The sequence below is a fragment of the Rhopalosiphum maidis genome, chromosome 2 (assembly GCF_003676215.2).
Source record: "Rhopalosiphum maidis isolate BTI-1 chromosome 2, ASM367621v3, whole genome shotgun sequence".
NCBI classification, from domain to species: domain Eukaryota; kingdom Metazoa; phylum Arthropoda; class Insecta; order Hemiptera; family Aphididae; genus Rhopalosiphum; species Rhopalosiphum maidis.
Genome location: NC_040878.1, coordinates 7,794,147 through 7,809,884, shown reverse-complemented (window position 1 = coordinate 7,809,884; position 15,738 = coordinate 7,794,147). Strand labels below are relative to the sequence as shown.

At 23.0% G+C, this 15,738-nt stretch overlaps 1 protein-coding gene across 2 annotated transcripts in view; it reads right to left on the bottom strand.

The window, feature by feature from the left end:
• Positions 1–15,738, bottom strand: part of LOC113551191 (high affinity cAMP-specific and IBMX-insensitive 3',5'-cyclic phosphodiesterase 8-like) — a 60,954-nt gene that overhangs the window by 10,083 nt on the left and 35,133 nt on the right. For both annotated transcript variants that reach the window (XM_026953283.1, XM_026953284.1), the window contains exons 7-8: positions 2,492–2,551; positions 2,341–2,398 (exon numbers count right to left, since the gene is read on the bottom strand). In XM_026953283.1, the coding sequence (XP_026809084.1) occupies positions 2,341–2,398; positions 2,492–2,551 (118 nt within the window). The remainder of the gene's footprint in view (positions 1–2,340; positions 2,399–2,491; positions 2,552–15,738) is intronic.

Here is a 15,738-nt window from a genome sequence, read left to right as displayed (position 1 = left end):
GCCATTTTTGATATTATAAAACTTATTAACTTTATTATGATAGTACTATAAGCTATTAGAAAAAGGTGAAACAGAGTGGTTGCTCTAGATAAATCTTGAAAGCTTAACTGTATTATTATAGATTATACAATTTAAATAACTACAATAATAATATTTATACAAAGGATCATTTTTTCTCTAGATATAAAATGAAATATTTATATAGTAAGAAAATAAATAGTTGATACAATGTATATATGCAATATAAACTTAATGATAATAACATAACATTTACTGGGTAGGCATTTCAATATTTTGAAACTTCCTTTAAATTTATAGCTTAACCATTGAACTAACTTTTCCTGGTTGATATTTGTTTTATCATAGTATCAGATAATGAAAAGAAACAAAATTAAATGAAGGTGTCTGATTGTTACGAGTTATCTTTGCTTCTTTGAAAGGTTCAAAATGACCATAATAATATTTTCTTCTCGGGTCAGCAGTTAGAACATCTAAAATATTTGAAGCCATACTATTTATTTAACATTTTATTTATATTCATAAGAAAATTGATGAAATTTGGGAAGTAGATTGTTTTATACTAAATAAGTATCTTGATAAAATCTATTTTATTTATACATTTATACATTTATAAAATATAATAGGAAGTAATAGTTTTGGTGCAAAATAATATACGATAAAATAAAAATATCAATGATAATTTTTATTTATTAGAACGATCTACGGTATTTGTATGCAATGGTATTAATTTAATAAATAAATTGACTAATCACACCAAAAGAAAAAATATGATTCACTACAAATTTCCGTTCTTTACTTCATTATTTATGGCACACATCTTTTTTCAGTATTTCTTTTTCCCAGTCAATAAATTAACTATCGAAAATAACTGGGCGTATCGACAAGAACTTCTAAAATATATTGAAAAAAGTGTAGATACTTATAAAATAATGAAGTAATTACAGATAAAAATATTTGAACGATCAAAGAAATAATAAAAATATGTCATTATACTTATCATATTGTTATTTCTTATTAGAAACCAAGAAATTGATACTTCATAATTTATTTAAATCATTTGAAATAACATTTTCTTACTAAAAAAAAAATATTGGTCAGAATTTAAAACTTATTATCTAGAATAATAAATGACATTTCACTAAACCGAACACTTTAACAATGTATTTATAGAACATTTTTTGAGCTTTTAAATTTAATGTAGGTAGGTAGGTAGTAGTGAACACTTATTTTTAATTTTAACATCGATAGTTATTATAATTTTTAATGAAACAATTATTTGTTTTTTTTTTTTTTTTTGAGACCAATTAATTATGTTTATGAACAAAATTATGAATGGAATTTTCTTCAAAGTACTCAATAGTAAAAGTATGTATGTTCAAAATTGTAAAACGGAAGTTTTTCGCTAGCAGACTGTACATAAAATGTTTTTAAATTTCATCTCAATAGGTAAGGTACTATAAGAAAAAAAACAAGCACAATCTTTGAGTTATTTTAAAAATGTTTATGTAAATATACACTAATTAGATTATTCAAATGTTTTGTATATGACCCAATCAATATGAACCAAATAATTGTGTACTACGTTAAGCTATATATGTGCATTCTACATACACAAGAAAACAAAAAAAAATATCTAAATGAAAAGTTAATAATGTATTGCTGGGCGTTATTGATATAACATAAAATATTTAATTAAAAATTAAAATTACAATGTTATTTGTTTTTATGAGTTAAACTACTTTAACGTTGTAAACATAATTAAATTATGAAAAAGATATAAAAGTAAAATCATATAAACATTTAAGAGTAATCTCTAAATAAAATTATATTTTTTGAACTTACATTTTTAAATATAATGTTTATTTTAAATATCGTAATAAATAATATTATATATGTTACATTCCCTTTACAATTAAATGTTAAAATATATACTCGTTATTACTGTACCTAATAAAACCTGATTGTTTGGAAAGGAGATAAAGCACTTTTACAAGATACAAAATACAAAAATATAGTATTATTAAATAATAATATAAAGCGATGATGAGAATGTATATTGATAATGTGTGATAATGAATTATGAATAATATATCTATGTATTAAAGATAATATTTGAAGAAAAGAAAAATAAAACCCTTTACCTATCGTATATGTAATATATATAAAGTAACTTATGACATATAGATAAAATTGCTTATAAATAAACTTAAGATTATTATACAGAATTGTATTTAAAAATGGATATTCTACATAAGATATTGTATTAATCGTGTACAATGCAATTGAGCAATAGATTAAATAAAAATAAAAAAATAATACCTTATTAAATCCACTGGTTAAAATGGACGTAACGTCTTTTTCGTTTCTCAACACAAGGCTGAAAAAAACATATACGTTATACTTTATCAACCAATGAGGTTTCGCATCATTGCCTGTCGAATTACTGTATAAGTGTAAAGAAATTGATTACCTTTTCCTTACTAAAGCGACAAGTACAACGTGAGCATTCTTTCTAATCGAACGTAACGACCTAGGAACAAAAAAAACATTCAATCAATACTATTATACTATTTTTATAATGTATACCTATTTAAAACAGCACGATGAGATTTTCAATTTATTATTTTAATATTTATTGTTTATATATTTATATTGAGTATGCTTTAGTAAGAGAATAACGTTATTAAAATATAGCAGAAGCTTTTTAACTGATTTGCATATTATATTAGATACTTGTTTTTAAGATGGATGTATAATTTAAAATGCATTAACTTTTTTTAACCTATAAAAAATTCATCATTTATCTATATAATATCAATGTTTAAAATTTTTCATTGATTTAGGAATATAAATATTTTTGGTATAATATTTCAAGTGTAGACGTTTGAAATGTTGAAAACTTTCAACAATTTTGTTGGTTTTACATCGTAATGTGTTCAAAGTATTATTATTTAATTTCGACCAAAAGACCGATACCTTCGGCCTAAAAACAGAGAAGCAAAAGTTAGTTCTCAAAAAATCTTATACCTTTGAGATATTTATTCGTGTTACATAATAATATATAAATATATACTTATTCATTATTTGGATATTGATTAAAAAAGTTGTACACAAATATTTATAAATAATATTAATAAAAAAAATAATGTATATCCACATCAATTATTATTTTATGGATTTATAAAAAAATATTAAATTAAAAATTGTTGAATACATTTTTTAAATTTAAAATAGAGAAAATAGTCTATTAATACACACATTTATTGTAGTAGTATTTATATAATAATAAAAAATAACAATTGAAGTTTTTAAGTGTATAAATTAAGTGAAGTTAAAGTATACTATTAAATATTACAATTGCATATAAGTCGTTCTTGTTTGTATACGTATTACTACTATACTAATAAATGAGTAAAAAAGATTTATCACGGGGGTTGTTGATATTTTTTACAAATGCTTAGGGTACAATGGAGCGAAAAATACGATTAAAATCATTTACTCTAAGGCGAATGAACCGAAAAACGTGTCGTAACATAATGTTAGTATTTGGATCATTAGGCACACTAGTAAAAAGTGAATCAAATGTCTGCTTGACGATGATGGGCTACCACAAGTGTTCTTTATCTACCGTGACAAGCGCAAATTTAAAGCCACCGCACCGCCTCTTTCGATTTTATGCCATGATAACATCCTCTGAGATTCTATTTAAGGTTGTTTTTAATTCTGTGAGAAAAATATATTCCAGTAAAGTTCTGTCCTTTTATAATTTAGTATATTCAGTACATTAGTAGCTCCCTAAAAGTATTTTTTTAACGTATATTTTAAAAAACACTCGATTGTTAAATACGTATAATGTGATTTTATATTTCCTATAGGATAAAACATATTATGTGTAATTATGATAGTACATAAAAGTTATATTTTATATTTTTTTATATACCTAAAATATCTAAAATAATGCTTAAAAATTAAATTTCCCTTATAAATTTTAATGAAAAAAAGGGAGAAATATTTTCTTATGCAATTTTTTTTTCTAATAATATTAGTTTTTGACTTTAACAACATTATACGGTAAAAGAATTTATACATTATTTATAGTAATTCCCTTGCTTAAATTGTATTTATCATCAATATTTATTATTTAAATAATTAGTATATTTTAAAATGCAATATTTTCAAATATTATATGATTTTAATGTGATTTATATGATTATAGTATGATAAATGTTATACATTTTTATCATACTTAAAACTAAAACAAAAACACAAAAATCTTTTCATTAATATAATTTCAAAATAGAATATATTATAAACAGTACAGATAAAATACAGATACATATTTATCGTTATCATCTACATAATCCGTACTGTTAACTAAATTACTCACACGAGGCTTAAGATTAACAGTAGGTCAACGCCAACAGAGAATTAACAAGGACTCGAGATTTAGTGAATCTGAAGCCCTAGGCTGTTCTTTTAGAATACATACCTTAGGGATGCTATATATATATATATATAGAAGACTTTTACTCACCCCTCAATTGACTATACCATTTACGAACTAACTTTAAAGTAAATGAACATTCTAAATATTAGCTTATATTATAACCCTGAGGTATAGTTGATAGCGAGAGAAGTTTTAGTGACTTCGAAGTGGTTGTAAAACATTTCAATACCTACTATTTGACATCTTAACAAAATAAAAGTGTATTTATTTTTCATGCTCGTATTTTGAGTAAACAAGTTTTAAATACGTGGACATCATTTTTAGTTACTAAGGTTTTTATTAATATACACATTTTACGTATTTAACACCTTCACATCAATTAAATTAAGTAATATCTAAAACGTGTTAGGATTACAACAATGTTAAATTGATTTTTAGTTAATTTAATGTTAAATTTGTTTTTTTGAAGCCAGATAAAGTATACATATCTATAGACATTAGGTTAATTTTTATTTTTAGTAAACACTATTTTACATAAAAACCTTTCAGTTATTATCCATATACTTTCATTAAAAATATTACTATAATATTTTTCTTAAAGGTTATATCAAGTTTTTTTTTCAACTGAAAGATAATATGATGATTATGATGTACATCATTCGTTTTTAAAACGATTTTAGCTACGTCAGTTTATATAAAAAAAATATATAGAATTTGAGTGGTAATATGGGGCAGGAGGTGGGAATTCAGGATAAAATAGAAGTAGAACATAACCAAAACTAAAAATGAGTAAAATGGGCTGGTCTTTTTAAGAAAGAAACAGATAATCAAAAAGGATGTGGCATATGTCACTTTTGGTTGTTATAAAAGATACATAAAGGAGATAAATTAAGAGAACGATAGAGAGAGTTAAAATAAAATAAAAAAAAGAAACAATAATACATTTATGAGGAGGTTGTATCACAAAATTATAAACATATAAAAGGTAATTAGAAACGAAGAAGAAATAGCTTGTTACCAAGTGTCGCAGTTTTAGGTTACGCATAAAAATCTAATTAAGATGTTAAATACGTTATCTATTAATACAAACATTTAATTTAATTTTCAAACGTTAAACAAAAGCTTTTATGAAAACTTATTTTTTAAACAAAATGATATAAAAGTTCACGATAAAATATTTTTCTAAAGAAATATATATACTCCATAATTGTTTTTACTTGAAAATTATAAACAATCAAAATTTACTTTTTACATAAATAAAAACAAGATAAATAGTTAATACACTTTAATTGTTCTTGAATATAAAATTGGTTAGATAATTATGAATGTAATTTGTTTATTTACCTTTTTTTGGTATGTATTTCATAAATTATTTTCGATAACATCGCTTTATTATATTAATTAATATTTTAAACCGTTCATCTTATACTCTTATCCTTATTTTTTAGTTTTTAATAATTTTACTATGATATATACATTCACATATATAAGTAAATTATCAAATTACTAATTATTATTATATTTATTATAATATAGCATATTTTTTAGTTTTTACTATAGAAATTATTCTATATAAAAAACAATTATGTTTCATATATTAAATACTAAACGGTTCAATAAATCAATTAATTATACAAATATTGTTAAAATCATGAAAATTTTCAAATTATTATATATCCCTAGTTATAAATTCATAAACATTTTAATATTCATTTTTAAGTTTTGAAAATAATACAACTACATTCCTCGTAAGTAATTATAATTAAAAAAAGTCGAGTGTAATTCCATAAATATTCTTTAGATTTTCTTATTTCTTTGTAATTCATAAAAGAATAACCGCAGAGAATTACATTTTTCACTTAATATTTATATTATATTTTTTTGTATAGCGATTTTAGAGTTATTTTGTTGTAATTCAAAAATATTTTTAGAAGAGATTTGAAACTTTTATGTATATTACTTTATTTTATAAACAATGACATTTTCTCTAACCCATTCTTTCCTCATTAACAAAGATCCACCACCCACTTGTAACGAATACCTCACCAACCTTTCAGTTCAACACATTATCATTGATTGCATCAAGTATCGGAACATAAGAGGCAACTTAACAATACTACCTAATATGAATGAAGCACTCAACCAAAACAACATCTCCAAAATTATTTCATTTCTAACCATAATCAATCTTATAAGCAAATTTTAATAATGTACAATTTTTTTTTCCGTAGTCTTTAAGTTCAAATACTCTTTTTAAACTTACCTTTGTTTTTCTACTATTTATTAGTTATAATTTATACTAGGCTAATAACCTGTGTAGTTGAAGCCTTACTTCTAATAATAAAAAAAAAAATGACACTTTCAAAACATATAAATTCATTTTACGCTATTACCTATTTATAATATGAATGCATTCATATCGTTCAATAGTAAGTTGTTATTAACTCAAAAGTTGATAACAATAACATTTAATACAAATATATACTGTTATAATTAAATATTAATAATATAGTAATACAGTGTTTTCGGAAAAAGTTAATTCAAAATATCATCATATTAGTAATACCTAGTAAAATAAATTATAATTATAGCAACATCAATACTTAGTAAAATTGGCTGATAGATTCTTTTTTAGAATCGTTCTTCGTATGCAATAATATTTTATTATTTTACCCACATTTAATACATAGGTTCATTACAGTATTTTACTAAATTAAGGGGTTAACTCGATACCTAATGTACAGCAGAACAATTACATACTTTCCCCCTTTTTAGAGTCAATTTAATATAGCACAAATTAATTCGTAGTTTTGTATAATTAACTATTTATATCATTGATGTATTATATTTTTACTAGGATTAAGAAATAATTCTTTAACATCGCGTGGAACAGAGTTGAGATCTAACTTTGAGGCTCATTTTCATTAAGTTCACTTCAGCGGTTTTTCAATTTACACTACATCTTTTGCTAAATGAAAATAACATTCTTAGAAGTATCGGATTACAAGATGGAATAATATTACAATATCAGAGTTTAAATAGTCTAAATAACATTTATAATGTCTTAATCTTATTCATGTAACTTCTTTATTATTATAGAATATTGTTTTTAGAGTGATGAAATTCATTACTATTTTTCAATACTTACATTTTTGTAATATATATTTTTAAATTTTAACTAATTTTATTAACTCTGTGAACACGAAAAACAAGTCATGGTTCTTATTGTGAGTTTTTAGATTTTGAGTAGAGCTTTTACGGTTGTACTTTGATGTTTTTTGTTCGATACATTTTCTTTTACTTATATTAAATATCTTTTTTTATTAGAAACTGGAACAAAGACGTAATGTGTAGTAGTTTTTAAGAATACCACAAAAAAAAAAGATAAAAACTGCATGTAAATGAAAAATGAATAGGTACGCCTGTTAAAAAAATAATTTGGAAATTATATTTGTATATGTATACTTAACGCAGCCGCGTATACAGCCTCACCCCCCCCCCCCCCCCCAAAAAAAATAATTTTGATTAACGAGGAAAAAATTGTTTTATTATGTTGCAGCACAATTTGTATTGCTAAATTTTGTAAACTCTCCGAAATTTTTTTTTGTGTACGTGCCTCTATATACGAATAGAATAAATTCAATAATGTTATAAATGACTTTGAAAATACTCAATTATCTTTCATATTACAAATTGTAATGATAATTATAATATAATTATTGGATATAAACATTTTCTTTTTATAATTATAATTATGTTTATCTAAAATATACAATCTATGCAATTAAACACAATTAGTTTTTATGAGATAGAGAATAAAATTGACAATGCAAAATTGTAATAATGTATCATAACCAATTTTAAATTATTAGATTAGAGTAGGCATAAGACTTTTATTATCAAATCCAATTTTACTCAAAACGTATAACTTAACAGTTTAGTTAAAAAAAGGCTTAAAATCTAAAATTTTAATCAGATAAATTAGTTGACAGTTATTGAGTATTATTATGAATGATACATAATACATATTGTTATGCAAAACTGTTTACCAAATAAGAAATTAGCAATTTATGAATTTGTATTGTTATATTTTTCTTATATAAGATCAACTTGTTACATTTATCACTTTGTTAATGATATTACAATTATATTTTTATACTTAAATAATTTTTAATGGGCCAAATTATAAATTAATGATAATAAATTTAGAATTTATAAATATTTATATCAAAATATCTATATGTGTACTAGGTTTACTGGCTGATAGTAATTAAAGTATGATTTTAAAATGGTAAGTCAAATTATAAAAAATACATTTATAATTGAACAAATTACTAAAACTAACTTAATAACTTTAAGTTATAAACTAATAACTCAAAACAGCTCAATAACTAAAATATTTAAATAAATAAATATTAGGTACATTATATTGAAATTGTGAAAAAAAATAATTTACATTTATTATTATAAAATTGAAATTAATAATTATTATTATTATATAATAAATAAATTCGTATGTTACATATAATTTACGTCTTACATAATATATTTATGAATTATGACGATTCAAAACAAATGAACACCTATAATTCAATTAAAAGTTGTGAATAATGTATAAATTAAAAAAGCATTATGAAATTGTTTAAACAACAAGAGAATTCTATGGAGTATAGGTTGATACTAGTTTAAATAAAATAACCGCACTCAAAAACATTGATTTTCTGTCATCTTGTAGTTAACGTTTATTTTTTGATACAAAGCTTATTGTATCCATAAATTATAAATATTAATATAGATAAGTATTCAAAGTAAATACTGAAGTAAGATTAAAAATCAAAATTATCTTTATCTCATATTATAGGTATTTATTTATTTTATGGAAAATTATTTCCAATTTATAACTAACATAATTGTAATTTGTAATTACGTATAATATAATGTACTACTACGTTATGTCTATAAAATAAAATTTCGAAAACTGATAATTTAATGTTATTTGAACCATTGGATCATTAAAGTAATACCATAAATATTTTTAAAAATAAGAAGAAACGTTACCAAAAATATCAATTAAATACACCGTATTGACTTGAATTTTTCAAATTATTTTATTTCATTAACATTATTATTATGTTTGTGTTTACATATTTTATCTAACAGTATGTCAAAATACCTCGGTAAATATTTAACATAGGTTGAAGTTTGTATTTTCCTCAATCCAAGTATATATTTTCAAATCCGCCGGGTTGTTTGAATTTTGGAAAACCACACAGTGTTGTCTAATACTTAATGTTTATTACTATTTACTCTTAGTAATGAGTATGATTTTATACAGTCATAACCTGTGTCATAGCTATATTATAATGTAGTAGTATTATAGTACACAAAGTATACTATAAATAAGTATTGATGGTCGAATTGATAAGTTATTCTCCCTTACTCTTCTTAGGTGCTTCATCATTATATCACCACGACGACAAGGACGAGATGTATTAGTCTTCTAAAACGAGAAGAAGCAGTGTGATTTGGTAATAAATAACCGAACGAGTTGGAAAGTTCTAGACTTGCCGTAATTAAAAACATACCAACGGCGTGAGTTATGTCGATTGAAACGATGTCGGCACAGGATCATTATATAATACCCTCCCGTTTGCGTAGTTCACCGTCAGAGGACGAGGTCGTGAGTCGTGACACGCACAAAAAGCCGATCGCAGGCAATATTGTTGATAGGTAGCTTTTCAATAAATTCATAATACTCTTTTGTCTAAAAATGAGTTCTGAGTCGCTATCAATGGTTGTAATCATCATTATGTTATACTACCTAATAAGAATGAGAATAAGGGTCTTCTGTTACGAATTCATTTCATGACCAGGCCGATAAGGGAGAATCTGATTGAGCAAGAGAGACAGAGACAGATAGACAGATAGATTGACATAGTGGGAGAGGGTAGAGTAGTGGCTTCTGTATACTGTCATTGGAATTTTGATAAATTATCTGACGCTTAGCACTAGCAATCATCACGACAGCGGTAGGTTCGATACTTCAATTCTGTCATAAGTAACGATTAAAGTAGGTAGTATCGTGGTCATTTGAGAGTTTGAGATGAGTTAAAGGATGTAGAATGGAAGAATTTAATTAGTGATCAGATCCAGCTTAAGACACGTTATTGCCTAGTTCGATATGTTTGTTATATGAACAGTATTTATGCAATTTGTTTTAATATTTATAGAAACGTATAACCAAACTTTTCAATTAATTTTTCTGTTTTTGACAGAATAATTTTTAGCAATACTATGATACATTCATTGATTCAATGGAAATTGTCTATCTGTCATTTGAATAAGCATCTGTGCGAGATTACTTACCGGTTTGAGCATTTGTTTGGAAAATACTTAAGTATATATTATTATTATATAACTATATGACCACTACAAGCAATGTTTATTTTATCTCAAAATTTTAAAAAACTTTGCTTTTAAAAACACATTTTTTTATATTTGTCTCATTTAAAAAATTCTATATTACGTAGCATGAGGTAGTATCAACATACAGTATTTAAATGTTTTTTCAGTAGATTATTTATTTTTAGATTGGATGCATCAGTAACATAGCTAGATTCTTATATTTTTATTTTTAATTGTTTTTGATTTATCAATAGATTTTGTCTTTTATAACAACTTTAAGTAGACGTTGATATTTGATTTATACTATTAAAATCGTACAGTATAATTATTTAATTTCTCTAAAAATATACTATATTATATTACACGTTTCAATAATCAGCGAAATGCTACCTGAGAGAGTAACAGTTATGATAATATGGTATTATTATGGGTTAAGCAATTTATATTAATAACTAATTAATGATACCAGTAGTTTAAGATGAAAATATAACTAATAGTAATTTAGAAAAAAAAGATGTATATGAATATTATGAATATTGAATATAATATATTATTATACGTACAGAATTACATAAAGTTTATACATGGTTTTTTTTTTTTTTAATGTAATATTCATCTTATGTATTGAATATTATATTCATTTTTCAAAATATTAAATTGTTAAATAAATAAATATTATGTTATGTTATGTTTTGAGTTATCCAGACTTTTTTAATGTTTAACTGCATAATATACAGTTTCTTTAGTATTTGAAAATTGAAAGTGAAAACAAAACCACTTCAATGTAAAAACTTTAAATAGTACAAAATTATATTCAATAAGGGTTAACAACTCCAAAATGATTGTAGAATAGATTTATATTATACGTACATGTTTGAATACACAATTAAAAAAATGAAACTGGGAATAGTGTCCCAACAATTCTTATCTGAGTTTTATCTATGACGTTATACTAAATTAACGATTATAAAAATTAAATTCATACGAAATGAAATACTATTACACCATATTCATAGAAACATAATAAAACACAGGAAATATGATACGTATTTTGCAAAATATGTCAATACAATATCAAACACAGCAAAAAATTGATTAAATAACAATCTGTGCAAATAGGTCATTAATTTATAAATTTCAAGACATAAATAATTGAGTATAATGAAAATTGGTAACAGTATTTAAACATATTATACATGGTTATTTTTAAGTTTATACAATAAACTAGTTTTGTTTTAAATTAACCTTTTTCTTTTTCTTATTAAATTATAGTTACATATTATATTTTATGATTTTTAAAAATACTTGAAGTTATAAATATTTAATTGTATCTATATAATTTTGTTCATATTCACAAGAAAAATTAAAAGAAGCAATACAATTTTCTTCTATAGTAGAATTTATACACATATTTTTTTAAAATTTAAATTGATATATTAGTTAGTTTAAACATTGCTTAATTTATTTAAATTATAAATGATTTTTAATTTACTATTATAACATATTGATTACATTATAATGTTATCCTTATTAAAATATACTTTTTATTTTTTTTTTATGAAAACTTAACTAATTATTTACATTATTTTTAATTAAATATCCAATTAGATATAAAGACTATATAGTACAAAAACATCTATAATACATTTTTCAACAAAAAAACTATGTGTTTTTTTTTTTTTTATTCAAATTTAATACAATGTATTAAAAAATATATTTTGTTTATAATTGATATTTAGGGAATCGGACATTTTGGCACAGCCATTTCGGTACGGCTGTTTCGGCGCGAAAATATATCGGCGCTGGAAATTTCGGAGCGGCCTTTTTTTTTTTTTAAATTAACTATTACTATTATAAAAAATAATCGTAATAAAATCGTCAATAGTAAAATCCTACCACATATAGCTGTTATCGTGTAACGTAAAAACCGATTATATAGGTAAGATAAAGGTGTAGGTTATTAACCCACATAAATTTAAAATTGCAAAAAAAATTAATAATATATTAATAATTCATCATTATTCCAATATTACAATATATTTTAAAAAGACAAAATAAATAATATAACAATAAAGTTGTATATGTTTAATAATACATGATTATATGGTTAATATATGTATATATTATGATACCTAATGATTTTATAATTATTTAAAAAAAATGAATTAATAATACTTTAAAAATGTTACGGTTAGTTTGACCTATATAATTATTTTCTAAAGATTATCTGAAGATAAAGATTCTGGATTACACTGATTGCTTTATAGTTGATACACTATATACATATTCATCACTTTATCTTAACTGCTGTGGGTTATTAACCTATACCTTTATCTTACCTATATAGATGTATAGTCGGTTTTTACGTTACACTATAACAACTATATTTGGTAGGATTGAACTATTGACGATTTTATTACGATTATTTTTCATAAAAGTAATAGTTAATTTAAAAAAAAAAAACGCTACACTGAAATTTCCTCGCGTCGAAACACCCGTACCGAAACGGCCGTGCCAAAATGGCTGTGCCGAAATGTCCTAGACCTGATATTTAAACTATACATTATTCTATCTACCTATACAATTGTTTACATTGATTGTTTTATTATTTAAAAACTGATATTTTACCACCTCTTTTATTTAATTATAGAATATATAATTATATACCTACAGTAAAATAATTGTATTATGTTTAATATTTTTCTTTGCAATTATTTATACAGTTGATTTTTTATTATTTTATTAAAGTGAATATGAATTTGTTTATATTGTTTTTTATTTCAGATAATTTTAAACACGTTTTTACATGATGATTTAAAATTCAATTTGTCATGACAAAATAATGATTAATATTATATCAACATATTATAAAATACTATAAGTGTGAAATTAATATTATAATAAAGATTGTATATATGTTTATTAAATTATATTTAATTAAATGGTTTTCAAGAGTAAATTACTCAAAGAAAAAAGTTTTTACGAGCAATGAAAGCAATAAATGTTTATACATGTCTCAAAAAACATTTAATTTTCATTACTTATGAAAGTACATTTCCTTGTTATTGCGATAATCACTTCTTAGTTATAGAATAGTATTGAGATTTATCCATAAGTGACACATTTTAAAGCTACAGCCAAAAATATCAAAATTAAATACACTTAAACAGGAAAATATTTGTTACGAATTACAAAATGTAATTCTGTTATCTAAAAAAATATTAACTGGTACTACAAGTAATAAATTATTATGTAAATTAATCTATATTTCCAAGTTTTAAAATTACTAAATAAATGGTTGAGATATAATGATTTTTGTCTTTAATAAAAAACTGAACAATAATTTTAATATTAACGATTTAATACGTCGTCAAAGAATTAGTTTTTATCGAATTTAAGATTTTTTGTGTATTTTTCATTTAAATGTTAATATTGAAAACTAATTTTTAGATTTTTCATTAGGTTGTCAATGTTATAAATTCTTCATGTGTCAGCTATAAACAAGATATATCCTAACAAAGAGTATTGGAAAAAGGCTATAAAGTTTACCGAAATTGTATGATTCAGAGGTAGTCTAAATACGTGATAAACCTTGTAGGTAAAGTTAGAGATGGTGATAACATTTTAAGAATTTCTCCAAAATGACCAAGTTCCAAAATATATAAAAAAAGACCGGGGTTGCTATGACACACGATCATTAGGAATTCCTCTACGTCATATTTCTTAGCATTGCATTTTCATAGTTTTCTTGTCATTTTAAAATAAAATATTTATGAGGATTTCAATATAATTGAAAAATTATGGAAGTTAGTTGTCTTTACAAGAATAAAACATAATAGCCAGAAAAAAAAATGATTAGGTACCTTATTAAGGGTATTAAATTATAACCAACAGTAAAACTCTTCCGAGATCGTATAATATAACATAACAAAGGTGGTTTAATGTATTAATTTAAGAAATAATAATAATATTGATTAAAGTGTGAATACTCAAGGATTTAAATTAAACATTTAATAAAAATGTTAGTATCAATGTTCTATAATATTTATTATAGAATTAATAAATGTTTTACATACAGTTAGAATCATTCAAACAACTTTCTTCATTTGGAATATAATATATATATTATACAATCTATTTAAGATTTAAATGAGGTAGGTATATTAATTTGTATTAAACAACATTATTTAAAACAGCAAATACGGTTGAGTGAAAGTGAACAGTAATTTTGGCGTTCATGTTTAACAGTGGTTTAACTCGTCTCTCATCTCTCCAAAATGTTTTTATACGCTTATAAATTGTTTTCTTTGTTATAAAAGACAATGTATTTATAAGTAAATTATTCCCTGTTATATCGAATATTATATTACAAAATGATACATTCCTACTAACCAATAAGTTTATTCACTTTATTGTTGGCTTTATTTGTATTGCAATGGTAGGTCATTTATATTCAATACATTGTGTTTATCAATTAGTTGACTGGTCCGTGTATTGAATAATAAGAAAATAAAAACAAATAAGGTTAAAAAATATACTTTGTTGATTGTTATTTAAATTAAATATTAAGTGAGTACCGTGGTAATTATAAATTTTAAGTAAGCAAGTTAGGTATACTTATAATTATAATAAACAATTGTGTTTAACTATTCAAGTTCAAATATATTTTATTTTTACAAAGATTCAGATTTAATCTGTTTGTATCTGATTATTTCAATAATCGTTGTTTAAACTTTAAAAATTGTATTATGTATACTAAATGACATGCCATGTTATATTTTTTATAGTCCAACTTTAATTATATGTATTAGGATTTTATTGGTTTTAAAAATTGTAATTTTAATTTAGAATATAATCTTAATTAA